Source organism: Phoenix dactylifera, chromosome 3 (assembly GCF_009389715.1).
Source record: "Phoenix dactylifera cultivar Barhee BC4 chromosome 3, palm_55x_up_171113_PBpolish2nd_filt_p, whole genome shotgun sequence".
NCBI lineage: Eukaryota > Viridiplantae > Streptophyta > Magnoliopsida > Arecales > Arecaceae > Phoenix > Phoenix dactylifera.
This window is the reverse complement of record NC_052394.1, coordinates 11,029,430-11,047,041: the sequence shown is the minus strand read 5'-3', so window position 1 is coordinate 11,047,041 and position 17,612 is coordinate 11,029,430. Positions and strand designations below refer to the sequence as shown.

Genomic DNA, 17,612 nt, shown 5'->3' with positions numbered 1-17,612 from the left:
AGATCTTCCACTTCGAATCTTATGCCTCACTTTTCTTCGAGCATATGATCAAAATTAGTGCATGATTGAGATCTATTTATATGTAGAAAACTAGCTAATTGAAGCCTTTTATTGTATGTAAGATGAAGACATAGGTTAGCCGGATTAGCATTAATAAAGTGATTGAATAAGAACTTAAGATTGAAATCATAATTCAGAACTGAATACAGGTTCAATCAATATTGGACTGGGATTAATAATAGAATGAGATGGAATTCATGCTACGATAAGATAGATTACTAATTAGTTAAATGTGAAAGAAAGCTTGGAAATGAAATTGTTTTGATCCATACATGATGGTAGAGCTTTGATAGCACTATAAGATCATGACCAATCTTGATTGAAGTCGAATAATTGGGCGGCTACCTAGGTGATTACGAGGAGAAATATTTAATGAACTTAGAAAGGTATCTATTGTAAGGAACATGATTAGCATTAGAATCATAGGAGAGTGGAAGGCGATAAGGTAATGTTTTCTGAAATAAGTTAAGCTATTTACCAACAAAAACTAGAATTTAAAATTTGAGTCATAACCAACAAAGGAGAAAATTGGGATGATAGCAAAAATAACGTATGAATAAATCAGATAGTTGACAAATTAGATCAGGTTCATGGAAGGGGATCAAGAGCAGAATCATGATTAAAGCTTCAAATCAAATACCAATTTAATTGGTACTCCAATTAGTATTTGGTAAGACTTTAGATAGAATCATGTTCATTATGAACTGAGATAAGTTCAACATCATAATTAGGACAACAATATAAAAATATATCAAGTATCTAACCAATATAATATCAAGGTAAATACCTCCATTCCCACCCAAGCATGGATTGCAATCCTCATGATCTTATGGTCTAATTGTAAAACTTTCTTGATGAATCCAGCCTCACTTTGCCAAAGCCGAAATGTGATCCGTACCAAGAAAACCCTATCAACCCGAATCCGGTACAAAGTCCAAGCAAGATCGTGCCGGGCCAGAGCTCGTAACAGTAACCAGGTTACCCCGCTCCCGGCTTTAGTTCTTGGTGATTCCACGCCCCTCCCCCCCACTCCCCTCCAACTCCGCGGCGGCCGCCAAAATGATGCAGGTCTCCTCGAGCGCTCGACGCTTTCCGAGGGTTCTCGATCGAATCCCCGTCCTTCTCCGCCCTCAGCCATCTCTCTCCTCCGATCCCGTTGACGCCGTGGACGGCCTTCCCCTCTGCGGACAATGGCCGCGGCCAAGGAGCTTCTCTTTTCAAACTCCTCGTTCTTTCGGTAATCTCTTCTCTCTTCCCCATTTCTTTTCTTTTTTCTTACTCTTTTGTACTCGATCTGTAATCTATTGCAATGACCATTTAATCTATTTACTTGCAAATAAGACGATAAGTTTCTCGCCTTGTTGAAATTTTACGAACTTAGTTGAATGATTGATGCAAGGAAACAATAATCGTACGTTTAGGTTCTTGAAGTAGAACTCAGAGTGAGAATAGGGCACTTGGGAAGAATTGTTTGAGAAGAAATGTTTTAAAAAAGAGTTTTTTGAAAATATTTTGGTTCATTTTTCTATTGTTCTCAACTATGTCCATGTGGTAAGGTGTCTAGTGTAACAACTCGCCTTCAGAATGCTATGACAGGGGCCTCCTGTGTAAAGTTGTGCTTTGGTCAATAATTTAAATTTAATTTACAAAAGGGTTGAGAAATTTTAGAATGTTCTCAAAAAATTGAATCTTGAGATATATCGGACGCCAGCTTATTGCTTATATTTGAGACTTTTGGTGTTTGCTATAGATTTAAATGGAAAACTTGCAATTTGTGATGTTAATGATTCTGGCTGGGAAACTAAAGATTAAATGGTCATTTCAGATATTCTTTTCATTACTCTAAAGATTCATATTAATCAGCTATTGGTGGCATCATAGAAAATCTATCAGGGTTAATCAGGTTCAGATCCTTTATTTAGCTCTATTTTATTCTGTTCTATAATTGGCTTTTGTAATACATGATCGATGGAGCATGCACTTTGAAAGGATATGCTTTGGCACATCAATTTCAAAATTTCTGCTCTTTGTGAAAAATCTACAGTATGTGAATGACTAGTTGGTTCTGTCACATTCATCAAACTTTCACTAGAAATCCTTTAGAATCTGATATTTGTATTAGTTCCTCAGTTCCTAATCCTACAAAGGACACATGATTATGGATTTCTGCTTTAATATCTGATGACCTTAAAGGTGTTGATTTTGCTTATGTTATAAATTTGTTCTTAAAAGTGACCAATCATAGTTGCATCACATGCTTCTTCTACTCTCATCACGTGTCAAAATATGATGATTCTAGTGGGTTGGTTTAGATCAAAGAATGAACTTCCATTTTTCTAGGTATCTGCAAAAGCAACTCTTTGACTTTATTTAGAGTGGTGCTTACCTTCCTTTTGCAAAAAGCATTCTAGTATATAGCTTAATGGGAAAGAGTTCCAAAAAATGGATATGGTGTTTTCATAATCAGAGGTTGTTCAAGATGCTTTGTCTAAATATCCATCACATCTTTTTTATCTTCAACCATTGATTCACCCAATAATTCATGTAGGGGAGCAAAATAATGTGTCAAAACTGGGGTAGATTTACGATGATATTAGCAAAATTTTAAGGCAAAAAGCAATCAATTGCATTTATTTGTGGGAACTCATATGGCTTTGCTTGATTGAAGAATGATTCCTAGTACCTATAATATTCTCATCTGCAAGTGGGTTGGGCTTATTTAATTTAGATCATGAAGAAAGTGAACAACAACATATTAAGCATCCTACAAGTGTACGCATGAAACCAGCGACAGTGCTTAATGCATACTAGATTTGTAATGTGAGCTAGATGAAAACTCTAGGTCAAGTTCTTTTCATGTTGGGCGAATGATGGTGCTTGCGAAGAGGAATTGGATAGTGTAGTTCATCTGATGTTGTTGGTTCATGGTCTGAAGAAGCTGAATTTGGACTTTGGAGTCTACTAGATGCCAGAGGGCTTTTTGCTGCTTTGATTGTTCAAAGTTTGAGGTATCTTTTAATGCAGTCATCTTCCCCTTTTGTTATGCCTGCTAGCTCTGAGTACTTTCATTGGAAGTCAATTATTAAAGGATTGTCATTGAATGGAGAGGTGCACATGTCGTATGAGCACTTGATTTTGAATAGATAACTAGTCTTTTGTGGTTATGGAATCTCTTTTGTTTTGTGAAGCTTGACTACTATTTTTTTCTCTCTCTTACTTTCTTTGTACTTTCTCCATCTCATAAAATCCTGACAGTTTTTTAACCAAAAAAGATGAGAAAAGAATAATTGCTGGCTGCATTGTGGCTTCTCTTTACTAACTGAACAATAAAATAATGTGCAGATATCATATTCTTTTGTTGAGACCAAATTGAATGAAATAGATGGAATTCAGGAAAATTACAAGCAAAAGCCTAAAGCAATGTGTTATTACTCTCTCTCTCTCGCCCCCCCCCCCCCCCCCCCCCCCCCCCCCCAAAAACACCCCCTTTATATCTTGCATTTGGTCAGAAATGTAACTTTATTATGTTCTTCATCAAGCACTCTTGAGAAACAAGCCAGAGGCTTCATTGTTGTTGACAACACACCAACCTATTATATCTTATGTTGTTTTATCTCTCAGGTTTAACTTTGACTAGAAAATCTTAAAGTCCTCCCGTATTCAATGTGTTTTCCTTGGGAATTAATGGATTATGAAGTAGAATATGTAAAACATACCCAGATTGAAAATAATTCTTTAAAGGACCTTCCAATTAAATAAGGAATGAAACTATGTAACATCAAACTGTATTCACAAATAAAGCACTTTCTTGCTTTGCATGATGAGGCTGTTTTGACATAAATTTGAATCACTTGATCTCGGTACAGTTTTCTGTTTATAATTGTTTTTTTCCATATTGGTCAAAGTTACTTGAGTTCTTGTGTTAATATATGCTAAGGGGGGCAGAAACTGCTTACCATCTGATCCCTTAATTTTTGAGATTAACACATGATTTTTCACTATGAACTTAAAATACCTGTTATTTATATCATGAAATTCAAGCAGTGGTAGTTCTGCCTGTGTTAAGTCTTGTTGAGTACATTTGACATGGTTACATCTCATTAGACATTTTTCTGTAAATCTGTGAATCTTCTGTTTATTGTTGTAGTAACTACCAATGGCAATCCACGTCCTTCAACCACTATGTCTCGACAATTGGTACATCACCCACTGTGCTCTCCTATGGTTCGTGCCTGTTTTTCTTCAGTGGCAAATAAAGAGACCAGACAGCCTTCAGGTTCATTTCTTCTATTTTTCTCTTCTGGTATTTTTTTCCCTTGTGCTTTGATAACTAATAATTTGTAGCTTGACATTATAGATATTGAGATTATTAACCTGTTGAAAAGTGTACTCTATAAACCCACACTTACCTATATCCTCTATGATGTATAATAGTAGTTATAATTTGAATTGATATTAACTCTTCATATTTAATAAAGTGATGATCCTGCTATCCAACTGTCTGTTTTTGCTACCTCAATGTATCAAGACTTCATTGCATAGATGGACCGCATTGAAGAGTGCATATCTGAAGCTGGAATAACTGGCTTAAATCTGTATTGTGTACTCTGGGAATGAGAAATGAGGTGTATGATTTGACTATAGTAGTGATGGTGTACCCTCAAGCTATCTCATGGGCTTATGGTTATCATCTTCTGACTGCATTGATCATTCATTTGCTGTGTTTAAATTGAGGAGTGGAAAATCATTACACGTTTAGTTCAATATTGTTTTTCTTCAAGTAGCATGACACTCATTCATTCATGCTGATGCAACTCCAGAGTTAAGATCGACTTTATCAGAAAGATAAAATTCGGTGATTTGTGTCAGTTGAGTATCATCAAAATGATTGAAATCATTGTGATGAATAAAATAAATGTAATCTTTTTGCACTAAGGGTGTTCTTTGAATCCATGAATGGATACACTGCTCGAGACATACTTACTCATTTAAACAAAACTTCTGAGAAGGGAACTTTGGGGGGGGGGGGGGTTTAAAAATCCCTTGTATTGTACGAGGAGTGGTTTTGACCAGATCTTTTGTACTATTGCGACAAAGTATTGCCATACTCTGTGTCAAGTAAATGGTTTGCTCCTTGGATCATGTCGAAGCTGATGATAAAAGTGGTCATAAGAATAGTTCGTCTAGGTTTAGCCGACCTATCTCTAACTAAAACAAAGTTAAGGGTCTGATTTAAGTTATTTAGACTTTTCCTTTGACTGTATTGTCAAGTTCAGTGCTTTTGACTGAACTGTTAAGTTTAATCTCTTTTGGATTCAACTTTTTTAACTAATAATGATATCATCTCCTTTGTTGTTTAGTAATTCTGTATTTAGTATTAAATATGATTTTGTTAGAATTATTTGCTATTTGTATCATTGCATTCATGTAGCAACCTCTGTCTTTTTAATGGATTTGTACTTAAATGTTTTCTCCACAGCAAAGATCAATGTTTTAACAAGCTTTTTCAAGATCTACTAAATACATTCTTTTGATGTTGACTACAGAGATTGTACAGGAGCTATATCAAAAAATGTCCAAGTCTGTTGAAGCTCGTACCATGCCTCCAAATGCTTGGTTATGGTCGCTAATTAGCAACTGTGCCAATCAGGAGGATATAAAGCTCCTGTTTCAGATGTTGCAGAAACTGCGAATATTTGTTAGTGCTATTCCATTTTTCACTAGTTTTATATGTGCTTATCTTCACCATTTGCTTGTCTATATTCCGACATATGCTTGTTCTAGTACACTTTGAATATGTGCATGGATTGCTGGTTTGCTGGTGTACTCCTAACACCTGACATCAAGATTGTAGTATTAATTCTTTATATGATAAGAAATGAAGTTATGGTGAAGAGAAGGCTTTCTGTAATTTTTAACTGCATTGCTGATATCATGATAACTGGATAGTGTTAGTTTTGGGGATTTTGAGTGGGTGAGATTCCATGTTCTATTTGTTGATGAGAGCGATGCTGGCATTGACAGTCTGATTATGATGATTGTGGTCTTGGAAATGGAGAGAAAGAGTGTAGAGGGACGAGAGATGGATAGTACATGTTGGCAAAATTTAATTAGTGGTGGAGACATAATTTGTGCTTTCCTAATTCTTTGATCTTGTAACAATTATCAACAATAATGATTATGGTGTTTTTTCTTTTGTTCTTTTTTTGTGGGGTGGGGCGGGGGCTCTAGAATTCTCACTACATAATTACTCTTGTTCTGAAACTCATATTGTAGTTGCTGGAGATGTTGCATCAACGACATTGGTGGAATATGATATTGTTATAGTGATTAATGTGCATTAACAGATATAAACATGCACATTAGTATTAAAGTAAATAATTAGAATAGTTATATTAATTAAAATGGAAAATAACAGAATTGTACTTTGATTGCAGAGATTGTCAAACCTTCGCATACATGCAAACTTCAATTGCCATCTTTGTATGAGAGTTTCTGAGGCTTGTGCTCGTGCAGGTGCCCTTGAATATGGTATGCCATTGCTTTTAGTATAATGTGCGGAGTTAGACAACTCACTTCCTTATATTTGTGATTCGCAACTGTTTCATCATAATAGCTCCTATATGTGAAGTTACATGAACTATTGACTACTATGATGTTTTTTTTAGAAAGTTACGGAGCAAGCATTGATAGCCGATATCAAATTGGGGTGTGTTTGGATGTGCAGATTTTCAAAATATTGCTCAATACTCTGGATTTTTTGAACCCCATTGGAAAATTTATAATTTGCTCTTTGGATACCCTTTATGGAGTATAGATAACACTCTAGATGGACCCGATTTTGCAGTATTTCCACGCTCCACTCCAAGCCGCATAATAAAAAAGAAAACCTCATCGCACTAGCCCTATCCTACCCATCCTACCTTGCAGCTGCATTTTTCTTTCATTTTCTCCTTCCTCCTTCCCCAACCTCTCATTGCTCCATGTTTCACCATCCACTAGCGACAATGAAAGGGATGTTGGCGGAACTAGATAAAACCATAATTCATAGTAAGCCTCCTTTCCTTCTGCTCCTCCCACTCCCCCACCCAACATCTTGACCTTTATCTAGCAATGACAACTAGTTCATCGAATTGGCTGATGACTCTGCCACCCTGAAGCTTTCCCTCCTTATTGCCTTATTCTGTCTTCCTCTGTCATGACTTCTGTCCATGGGTTACCCAACTTGCTCCAACTCCCAATCACCACCATTGTCGATCATAGTAGTGGTGATTGTGGTGATGGTGATGATTGTGGTGGTGGTGGTCATGGTGGTGACGATGTGGTGGTGAATGTGGTGGTGTTAGCGATGGAGGAGGTAGTGATGGTAGTAAGTGTAGTGATAGTGATGGTGATGGTGGTGGTTGTCATTATACTCACGTTGGCGGTGATTGGTGGTGGCAGTTGTGGTGGTGAGTGGTGGTGGTGGTGATGGTGATTTGAGTGAGTGGAGTGAGGTTTGAGGGTTTGGGATTGTTGGAGTGGAGGAATGGGTGGGGAATGAGAGAATTGTGTGAAAAAAAATTCCTAGGACTTTTTTGGCTACGTCCGAATGGTTGAGAAAATAGAATTTCGGAATGAACTTTTTATGGATATTTGGTATAATAAATCACCATAGTAGTGGAGAATTTTCATGCCCTAGAATTCTTTTTCGAGTATATGGAGGATAGGCCTTGACTCAATGGTAAGGTTGTTCTATTGTGACCTCAGTGTTATGGGTTTGAAATATGGAGACAACCTATTTACATGTGGGGGTAAGGTTGTATAATTTGACCCTCCCCAGACTCTGCAATGGCTAAAGCCTCATGCATTAGGAGTTAGATTTTTTTCCCCAGTGTTAGGATGCCCTTAGTGATGCCCTCAGCTTGTTAGGATGTGGTCTCATTTCAGGTATAGAGACACTTGTCTCTATATTTACTTCGCTTTGTTTTGATCAGGGAGATTTAGATATTTTTTTTTTCTTGGGGAATTGGAAATCTAGAACAATTAGTAGTGCCATAAGCAAAGAAAACATACTGGGAAATTTTCTTAACTCATTTTATTTTCATTTCCTGCATTTATATGTAGAAAGTTAGGATTTTGAAACTTCACAAGTTTTAATCATCAAATCTGCAAGCAATTCATATTAGTAGGGGTGTCCTTAATCACTTGGAAATGCACTTGCAGCATTCAATGAAAAGAGGATAGAAAAATTGATGGAAGATATGAATTAAATTGGTTCCTGATACCTCGATACTATATCGAGGGTAAAAATATGGAAAGATATGTAGGTTTTAAGGTTTAACTGGTTAGGCTAACATGCTGAAATCTTTGTTATTCAAGCTTGAATGAGTTTAAGGTGAAGTCTTAAGGTAGGAGATTCAAATGGTAACTTTGTGCGGAATAAGTTAAATGTCTCAACTTTGACATGATCCCAAGTCAACATCATACAAATTCAGGTATGCATTAGAAATTGGTTAGGCAGGCCAGGCATTGTATTTCAGTCCTGCTATGATTAATTGTATGCGGTTTTCTTGTTGGACATTTACAAAGTACAAGACTTAAAATAGCTTTAACCTCTGACTTTCTATCAAAATTATTGGCATGCCATAAAGTTTCATTTTATCAAATTTAGAAAGTATTTTTAACAATTACAAGGAGCATTGCTTTAATGAAGCCCATCTCTTTCTCTCTCTCTCATTCGTAGAGGATATTGTGGTGATCCTGTTAGGGACAAAAGAAACTCGGGTAGAAATTTGTGTTTGATAAATAAGAATATGTATGCCTTCTATGAGAGGGTTAGACTCCTTAAATACTTGCATATTTTTCTGCCAAAATTGTTACTGATTATTTTTGCAGCAATTCTAAGAAGGAATGAAATAGTATGAAAAAGAAATATTCATCTAAGTTTGTGGAACCACTATGTGAAAAATGAGATGCAGGGTTGATACACAATTTAGACTCTTGCTGTCTTGTAGTTTCCTGTCTAAAGTCTATTGCTTTGGCTGTTGTCTATCAAGTCTGAGAGTTATCTAAAATCCTACTAGAATAATTTTAGTGTGGATCTACCCTAGTTATGAACATGGGGAGCCATCTAACTTGAGAGTTACTTTTGGCATTGATATTTGAAATGACTAATATCCAATCTTATAACTGTTTTGCTGGTTTTCTATCTGTGCATTGAGTGGATGCGAAATAGATGATATTGGCAGTGCTAAGCCTCCAAATGATCCAAATCATTGTTCATGAGCTAAAAATTTTAGTTTTTTTTGCATTTAATTGTTATGTATCATGATTTAGTATATAAATTCTTGCTTAAAGTGGCTTCTGATGTATTCTAAATAGTTAGAGATAAAGATAATCTTGACATATGAAATCTCTCAGTTTGTTTCAATTGAAGTTGGTGTAAATATTTGGTCTTTAATGAACGTTTCTTTTTCCCAGATTGTTGGGACAAGCTTGATAGTTGTCATTATTGTAATGAGCGTTTCTTTTGTATATGAAGGGTTGAAGGCTTTGCGGAAGCATAATGTTTATGGATTAACTCCAACCATTGGTTCTGCTCATTATTTGCTGGTAATTGATTATATGGACAGATTTTTTTTCTTCAATAGATTAGATAGTAACAATTTTTCTGCTGCAGCTGCATGCTAAAGAGCATAAAGATGCTAAACTCATGGTAAAGATTATGGATGTCCTGCAAAAGAACTCATTGCCACTGCAGCCGGGTACTGCTGACATAGTCTTCAGGTATAATAAATCTATAGCGTTCAGTTATCATTCTTTCTTAGATATCATGCATGTTTTGAACTACATTCTGGTACAAGTGATTACATAATGGTACTTTTACAACCAGTAAAAGTGGTAGGTCTTTATGAGTCTAAAGTTCATCAGTACCTCAATTTTGCGTCCTATTTAGAAAACAAAAGGGGCTGCAGCCCCTGCTCTGTGAAATAATCATAAGGTGATCTCTTGCTTCTTTAAAATTAGTAAAACAGAATTATTTACCATAACAATGAGAGTTACAACTTTTTTATTTTGGGTTAAAATTTTACTTTGTGAACTCTTCACAAGTCATTCTCAGTAGGACTTTATCCTTTTTTAAATAGAACCTATTCATACTCTGTGAAACTTATACTCAGCTATTATATATTTTTCTTCTTGCTTCTTTCATGTTCTTGTAAGTCTTTCCTTGCTAGGACAGACTCTAGTCTTTGCTGCACATGACCATACCATATTATGAAAGCTCCATCATTTTATCCTCCATAGTGCTACTCTTAGGTCTACTACAATCGATCCATCTCTTGACATTGCCCAATAGTAGCAAAAGCTTTTCAGTTCCCATAAAATAAATCTTTTTTGTACTTCCATCATTAAAAATATATCCTTTCATCTTTGGGTGATCAAAGATATAAATTATATTCATATATTCATTCTTAAAATCTGTCTTATTGGTAACCATAATATACTAATATTTAAAACAAACTTTATGCTGTATAATTTTGGTCATCTTTATGGAACTGATATATGAATTGGTCCTTATCCACAGCCATATCCATGCACTAAGTCTTGGTATTTGAATATCTTGCAAATTACATGCATAATTAAAATGCTTAATATCTAACCACTTTTTGTATTTTGGTTTCACTGGTTGCAGTATTATGCAGTGTTATTTGATTTTACTTTTCTCACTTATGTTAATAAATATGGTGGGATTATATATTTTACTTCAACCATACATTGTTTTATATGATCATGGAATGCAAGAGTCATTTAGTTGATCTTTTAAGGAAAAAAAATCAATTATGCTAAAGCATAATTGATTAAACATATTAGTTCTTGATTTGTTACATAGCTCATTAACAAAAAAAGAGATTTAGATTATAAGTTTTGCCTAAGTGCACTGCTAGGCCCCGTTTGGCATTACTTTTAGAGGGCAAAAAAGCACTCTTTAGAGGGCCAAAAGCTCTTTTGGGTAATTTTGGGGTTTTGGTAAAAATTTTGAACCAACTTTCTAGTTCCTCCAAAAGCTGAAAAAGTTCTACGGGGGAAAAGCTCCAAATTTGGATCTTGTGGATAAAAGCTCTACTCGAGATAAGTCAGGTTGTTTTTTTTTTTTGGGGAAAAGCTCCAAATTTGGATCTTGTGGATAAAAGCTCTACTCGAGATAAGTCAGGTTGTTCTTTTTTTTTTTTGGGCTTGCCTAAGAGACCCAGGTCCTGGCAATAGAATTTTCTTTAAACATTACTTTTAAATATTTTTTTATTGCTATAATTATTTAATTTGATGTCTTTTTATTGTCATAATCATGCAATTAAGGATTTTGAGTTCAACCCCTTCTACTTATTTAGAGATTGATGAACTATAAGAAATAAGAAGTATGGAACAAAGTCAAATAGTTATATTGCTATTACAATCGAGAACTATCTAGTTTGCTATTAAGACATCCAAGGTTCACTGTCTCGATATTAGACCTCATACTGGTGCCATCTTAGTACATTATCGGTATATGGTACGATACAAGATGGCAAGGTGTACCAAGTGTCGATACGGTACTAGACTGCAATACCGGTTCGGTACTAGTATAGTACAATATTTGCCTGGTATGGCAAATCTTAAAGGCATCATTTGTTACTTGGTCATTACACATAAAAACAAGTATATTATTTATTATATTATTTAGGTTGAAATAAAAAATAATTTATAAGTTAACAATACTTTATATAACAATTTTTGATAGTACCATCGTTGGTGGAATCGTTCTGAATTGGGCGGTTCGGAGCGTACCGAGCCGTACCGGCGAAGGGCCGGAACAATTCCGGCAACCAAAATGAAATACCATCGACGGAGAGGGAGAAGAAGGAAAGAGAGGAAAAGAGAAAGCGAGCGGGAAAGGGAGGGAGAGGGAGAGGAAGGAAGAGAGAGGAAGGTGGACATCGGCCAGCGGAGGGCAGCGAAGGTTGGCGAGCGGCACGGAGGAGGCAGAGGAGCAGCCCCTTCCGGGATCCCTGCTTCTCTCTCTTGTTCTCTCTTCCGTTCTCTCTCTCCCCTGCTTCTACTGTGTCCGTTCTCTCTCTTGTATTTGTATAATATTATCATAATATAGTAATATTATAAAATTATTATATTTTAAATAAATATAATAACTTATTACCTATTATATTATTCAAACTAAATATTAAAATAAGTAATTTATAAATTAATAATACATTATAACAATAGTTTTTGCTAGTACAAATAGTTAGATAATTGAAGCACTATATAATGTCCTATTTTTAATCATTTTCTGACACTAAAAGCATTTTCTCTGCTTGGCTACCAAACAAATGTTGTTCCACAACACTTCAGAAATGCAGTTACTAAACAACAACAGTTTTTTTTAAAAGCCCTACTAGTAAAAATTCTACTATCTAAAACTCTACAGAGAAAAGCTCTACCACCTACATTATTGCTAAACGAGGCCAAGGAATCTTAATCTAGTTGTTCACAAGCTCGCATCTCGTTTTGTGCCATAGTGTGCCTCCAACATCAAATGAATTATTTTATTGCCAAACAATATTGTGAAAAAATGCAATGATCTGAATCCATGTTATTTGGTGAGCATCAGGATGTAGAATCTGTTGTTGTTATGAGATTCTAGGTTTCTTATACTATAGAATTAGTGCACTCTTTTATTTATCTAATTAAATCTAAATGTTGTGTCATTTATTTCAGCGAAAATTGTATCTTCTTCATTACTACAGTGTTACAAGGGCATTTCTTTTTAACTTTTCATGTATTCAGATTCTGAGTATTGTTCAAGGTTCCAAAATTTATATATATTGCATGTCTGTTACCATCCTGCTGTTTACTTTCGAAGTGGAAGTGTTTTTCTTTCTAAATCTTAATTGAATTTCTTAAGATGCTGTTCCTTATTTTTTTCATAATGCTGTACAGCATCTGTTATGATACAAATAAATGGGATTTAATCTCAAAATATGCAAAAAGATTTATCAAGGCTGGAGTGAAACTGCACCGAACTGCATTTGACATTTGGATGGAGTTTGCAGCTAAAATTGGTATGGTGTCTAAGTCCATATTATTGGAAGAATACGAAAAGTTTCATTGACATGATCTTTAGTATTCATATTAATTGAGGTCATATTAATTTGGAAAGTACTACAATATGAAGTTCTATGCATCACTAGAAGTAAACATTATTGCAGAAGGTATCCCTCTCTGGATTTTAATCTTTGGATGTAGCTGAATTATTATACACTTTGTAACTTATTATTTTGCAGGTACTATTAAGGTTTCTTTTACCCATAGCAGATTTAAGAATTTCTGTAATATCTAACCTTTGCCAATTCCTTGCCTCATCAACTTTGTTGAAGTGAAAGGCCTAGCACAAATTGTGGATAATTGGATGCGATGGGAGAAATGTTTCTTTGTAATATCACAATCTAAGGTGTTTAAGTGCATGTAAACCGGGAACCATGTCCAAGGTTTCCCTAAACTTGGAAAGAGTCTAGACGAAGAACAAAAACTTGAAAGATTCCTTTAGAGAACCCCACACATCTTTGAGGCACAATTACCAGCAAACAAGCCAATCCAAAACAATCTTATCATCTTACTTGCAACCTTAACAATCAACATCTATTACAAGTATCCAAGTTTAATATTTTTTGTCATTTGACTTTAGGGATCACCTAATGATTTATGCGAGACTCTTTTATTGTTCATGGTGCAAGACCTTAGTAGATATCATCAAGATACATACCACAAATTTGAGTATGTGCGTGTAAAATGCAATACAACACAATACAGTATCATACATGATATATCTTTTTTTGCACATGAAGGTGCACGATTAGGTCAAAAAGCTATATGCTTCCATTGATAAATTGACATGAGAGTAAATTTGCAATCTGTACACTGATGTTTAGACTCCTAGTTACAACCTTCAGGTGGTTTCCTTCTCTTCTAAAAGTATTATTCAGAAAATGATTTAAACTCTAACTTGAAGAGGGGAAAGAAGGTTTCCAAACATATTTGCAAATTAAATTGAGTTTGCAAAGAATAAGCAAGTCCAAAACTTAAACAAATGAAGATAAAACAAATGAAGATATATGAATGTTCTTAGTGCTGCTTAGGTTGATGGGCCCTGGTGTCTCTGTTCAGGGCCTGGTTGTGTAGGCATCTTCCATATGCAGCCTGGTCAGGTTTTTGTTGTCCTCTGAATTAGGTTGAATTTTAGGCAGGGCAGGTCAGAGTAGTAGGCGGGCAGATAGGCACGTCACAACCTTTTCATATCTGGTTGCACTGTGTCAAATGTGATGAATATATCCTTATATCAGAGACAGTTGAGCAGATCTTCTAATCTTTTTTTCGGCTATAGATTATCAGATTAGTAAATCAAAATCCTTGTATTTGTTATGGATCTTAGCTGTTATTTCAGGAAGACAATGCTAAATGTGGAGGAGAGGACTTGTTTGTTTGGTGATGTTCTACTGTTCATTTTCTTCAAAAAGTGATATATGCCCAAATTTTAATTCAATTTGGCTAAATTTAGATATTGTTAGAAATGTGCATGTACTTTGTTTACATATACGTTGCTTGTTTTAACCATAGTTACATATCCTGTGTATTTGTATCAAATTTATTTGTTCCATAGATCACTCTACAAAATTTAAATTACTAAATGAGGATAATGTAGTCCATATTGGATTTTAACTCGGTCATCATCTCTGGAAAAATGGGTGTTCTAAAAAAAATAATATCTCTGATTTATTTTCACAGGAGATGCTCAATCTATATGGAAAATTGAGAAGCTAAGAGCGAAATCTGTAAAAGGACAAACTCTTGCAAGTGGGTTTTCATGTGCTAAGGTAATAATTCTTATCAAACGGAAAACCCCTTGATTGTAGTTGTGGTAACCAACATCTCTTATAACCTTTTACCCTTCAATTTGGTCAACCTATTGATTTAATTACTCAATTTTATTTGATGGGAATGGGTTACATGGTAATCCTGTGGCTTCCCTAGGTACTGGCACAAATTTTAACTTATTGTGACAGTTGACAGCCTGTAATTAAAAGGACATGTGTCACCAACTGGAGCCTTCTTACCCTATAATGAGTGCAATTCACTTTGGGTAACATCATCAGGATGATACTAGGGTTACATTTGAGCAAAGTATGCTGAACTGGTACCGGTAGGCGTACCGGTCGCCTACCGGACTAGTTCCGACCGATGCTGAACCGGTTTGCATAACATAACGCGTCGCACGCTGCCCCCAGCTTGCGCGGGCGGGCGCGCTGTGTCGAACCGGTGCGAACTGACCGGTTCGCATCGGTTCCTAGCCGTACCGGCCGGTTCCGGTTGGTTCAAGCTTGCTCCATTCTGGTACCGCTTGGTTCGGGGCCCATAGAGGCCGGAACCGTTTTTTAAGGCCGAACCGGCCGGTATGGGCCGGTTCCGCATAGCTTGCATATGAGCTTTACCCCTATTAGATAGCCTGTATTTTTTGTTTAAATCAGTCTATTCTTGTTTAATAGGCAACTATGTGCCACTAGTCCTTTTTTATGCCATATACATCAGTGGCTAAGCCTATAAACAACCATTTAACAGAAATTTTCTTTCTAGTATGGCAACGAATTCTTACACATGAATATAATTGGACATTATCGTGGCGAGTTCAATAGCCATCCCAAATCCATAACCATTCTAGGCATCTCAACTTCGAAGTCTTCCATCTGACTATGCTTTTTTGTCTTTGCCAATGTCAGGTTTTCACCAAGCTCATACAAAATGTCCACTTTAACATTGCCAGGAATTTTTGACGTATTACAAAGTTTTGCATGTTTCTCCCATTCATCTGACTTGTGTTGCTAGGTCCAATGAATGTATAGCTATATTGTCAAGAGTAACCTATTCCAAACAAGTACCAGGGCATAGCTATCTCTGATTATGTAGGTTAATCATTAAAGAGAGACAAGCAATATATAGATTAATTTTAGAATTATTGATTTCATAGATTCTTAAAATATTGCACTACGGTAGTCTGCTATATTTCAACATTTTCTTTGTTTCTGCTGCTTAACTTATAGTGCTTTTCAGGGATTTCTACTTGAAGGTAATCCTGAGAGTGCAGCTGCAACTATTCATCTTCTCTACCAGGTTGGACCATTTCACACCTTGTTTTAGATATGGGATAGATTACTTACAGCCATGGTGAAGTAATATATAAATTTTGTGAGAGATACAGCTTGGTACAGCTTGTCTTTTGGTTGAGCCATAAGGCCTATTGCAATGTTCTGCTTATTGTAGCATTACAATTTGCTGCAAGTAAGTAAACATTGATATCAGAATGCTTTTAGTTAATGTGCCAATATGACATTCTTAATATAAAGGTCTGTTGGGTCCTGATCAGTATTGGATATTCCTGTAAATCTAGAACTATTACTGGAACCAAGTTACACTTCCGAAAAAGGAGTATTGATACTAAGCCCTACACTTGTGTAGTTTATGATGTATTGATACTAAGCAAATGAATATCTTTTATATTTCATTCTTCTATATTTAGAAGATTTACTGAATTGAGTGGGTTCAGGAAATGGTCAACGAGTTGGAAACGATCTTTTCTGCTTATTTTTGAGTTTATCCTGCTGTTTGCATTTCTTAACTACCTAACTTTTTTTAAAAAAAGAAATGAAACTGATATTTTTACTGCATATATACTACAGAATCTGCCTGACCAGAAGAAGTTGCGCATTCCAGATGAGCTACAAAGGCTGATCAGTGAATGGCCACTGGAGGTGATAAAGAGACAAAAGAAAGAAGACAGGAAGGTAATTCTGAATGGTTAGCGTGTTATAACATCATGCCATGCTCATATGGATCCTTTTCATTCTCAAGCTCTGTTGTATATCCTCTATATTCTTGTTACTTTCAAAGAAGTTAGCTGTTAACTTTCCTATGATACTTCTCTTTTATTAGTTATGCGCTTTTTCCTGGAAAAATTGCCTACTGGTAACTTGTGGCAGCTTTTAAATTCCGCCCTTCCCGCTCCCTTAATATTTCTGCACCTCTTTCTACATGCACTGGCCAGACGTTAGCTGAATCCTTTAAAAGTGACATTCCTGCAATGGTCACTTCTTTGCTCAACATGGGGCTCGATGTCACGGTGGATCTGGAAAAGCTCAGCCAACAGGAAATTTGAAGGCAGAGTTGTGCAAACTAGATTAAAATTGTTGGTTGTGTCTGCATCAACATGAGAAGCAGAAGCGGACGAGTAATAGCTACAGGGTTCTCTGAACTTAACCAGTCACAATTTGCTAAACAAAAAGAGTCTGAAGATCTACTTGCCATGCACAAAAAAATCCAAGCTTCATGACAGGACAATCCATCCAAATGTTCACGTTCTAAAATGATGTCATGATTTTGATTTGATTTAGCAGTAGCCTTTCATTCTGATACTGTAACATTTGAAATTTGTGGATAAACAAATAATTTAATGAACAATAATTGTCCAGAATTTTTTCTTTTTGGCTGAA

At 35.7% G+C, this 17,612-nt stretch overlaps 1 protein-coding gene across 1 annotated transcript; it reads left to right on the top strand.

Annotated features, from left to right (window-relative positions):
* Positions 1-1,031: 1,031 nt before the first annotated feature.
* LOC103699901 lies at positions 1,032-17,612 on the top strand. Its single transcript, XM_008781896.4, has 11 exons — positions 1,032-1,297; positions 4,208-4,336; positions 5,607-5,758; positions 6,498-6,591; positions 9,584-9,654; positions 9,722-9,828; positions 13,015-13,136; positions 14,857-14,945; positions 16,177-16,236; positions 16,803-16,907; positions 17,168-17,612. Exons 1-11 carry the CDS (start codon positions 1,120-1,122, stop codon positions 17,276-17,278), a joined length of 1,218 nt encoding a protein of 405 aa, XP_008780118.2. The 5' UTR covers positions 1,032-1,119; the 3' UTR covers positions 17,279-17,612.

What these genes read in the sequence shown, in the direction of transcription:
- LOC103699901 (XM_008781896.4), top strand. Translation starts at nt 1,120, where the DNA reads ATGATGCAGGTCTCCTCGAGCGCTCGACGCTTTCCGAGGGTTCTCGAT. An exon ending in TCAAACTCCTCGTTCTTTCG is followed by an intron (nt 1,298 to 4,207) that starts GTAATCTCTTCT and finishes TTATTGTTGTAG; the next exon opens with TAACTACCAATGGCAATCCA. An exon ending in TGCAGGTGCCCTTGAATATG is followed by an intron (nt 6,592 to 9,583) that starts GTATGCCATTGC and finishes TTGTATATGAAG; the next exon opens with GGTTGAAGGCTTTGCGGAAG.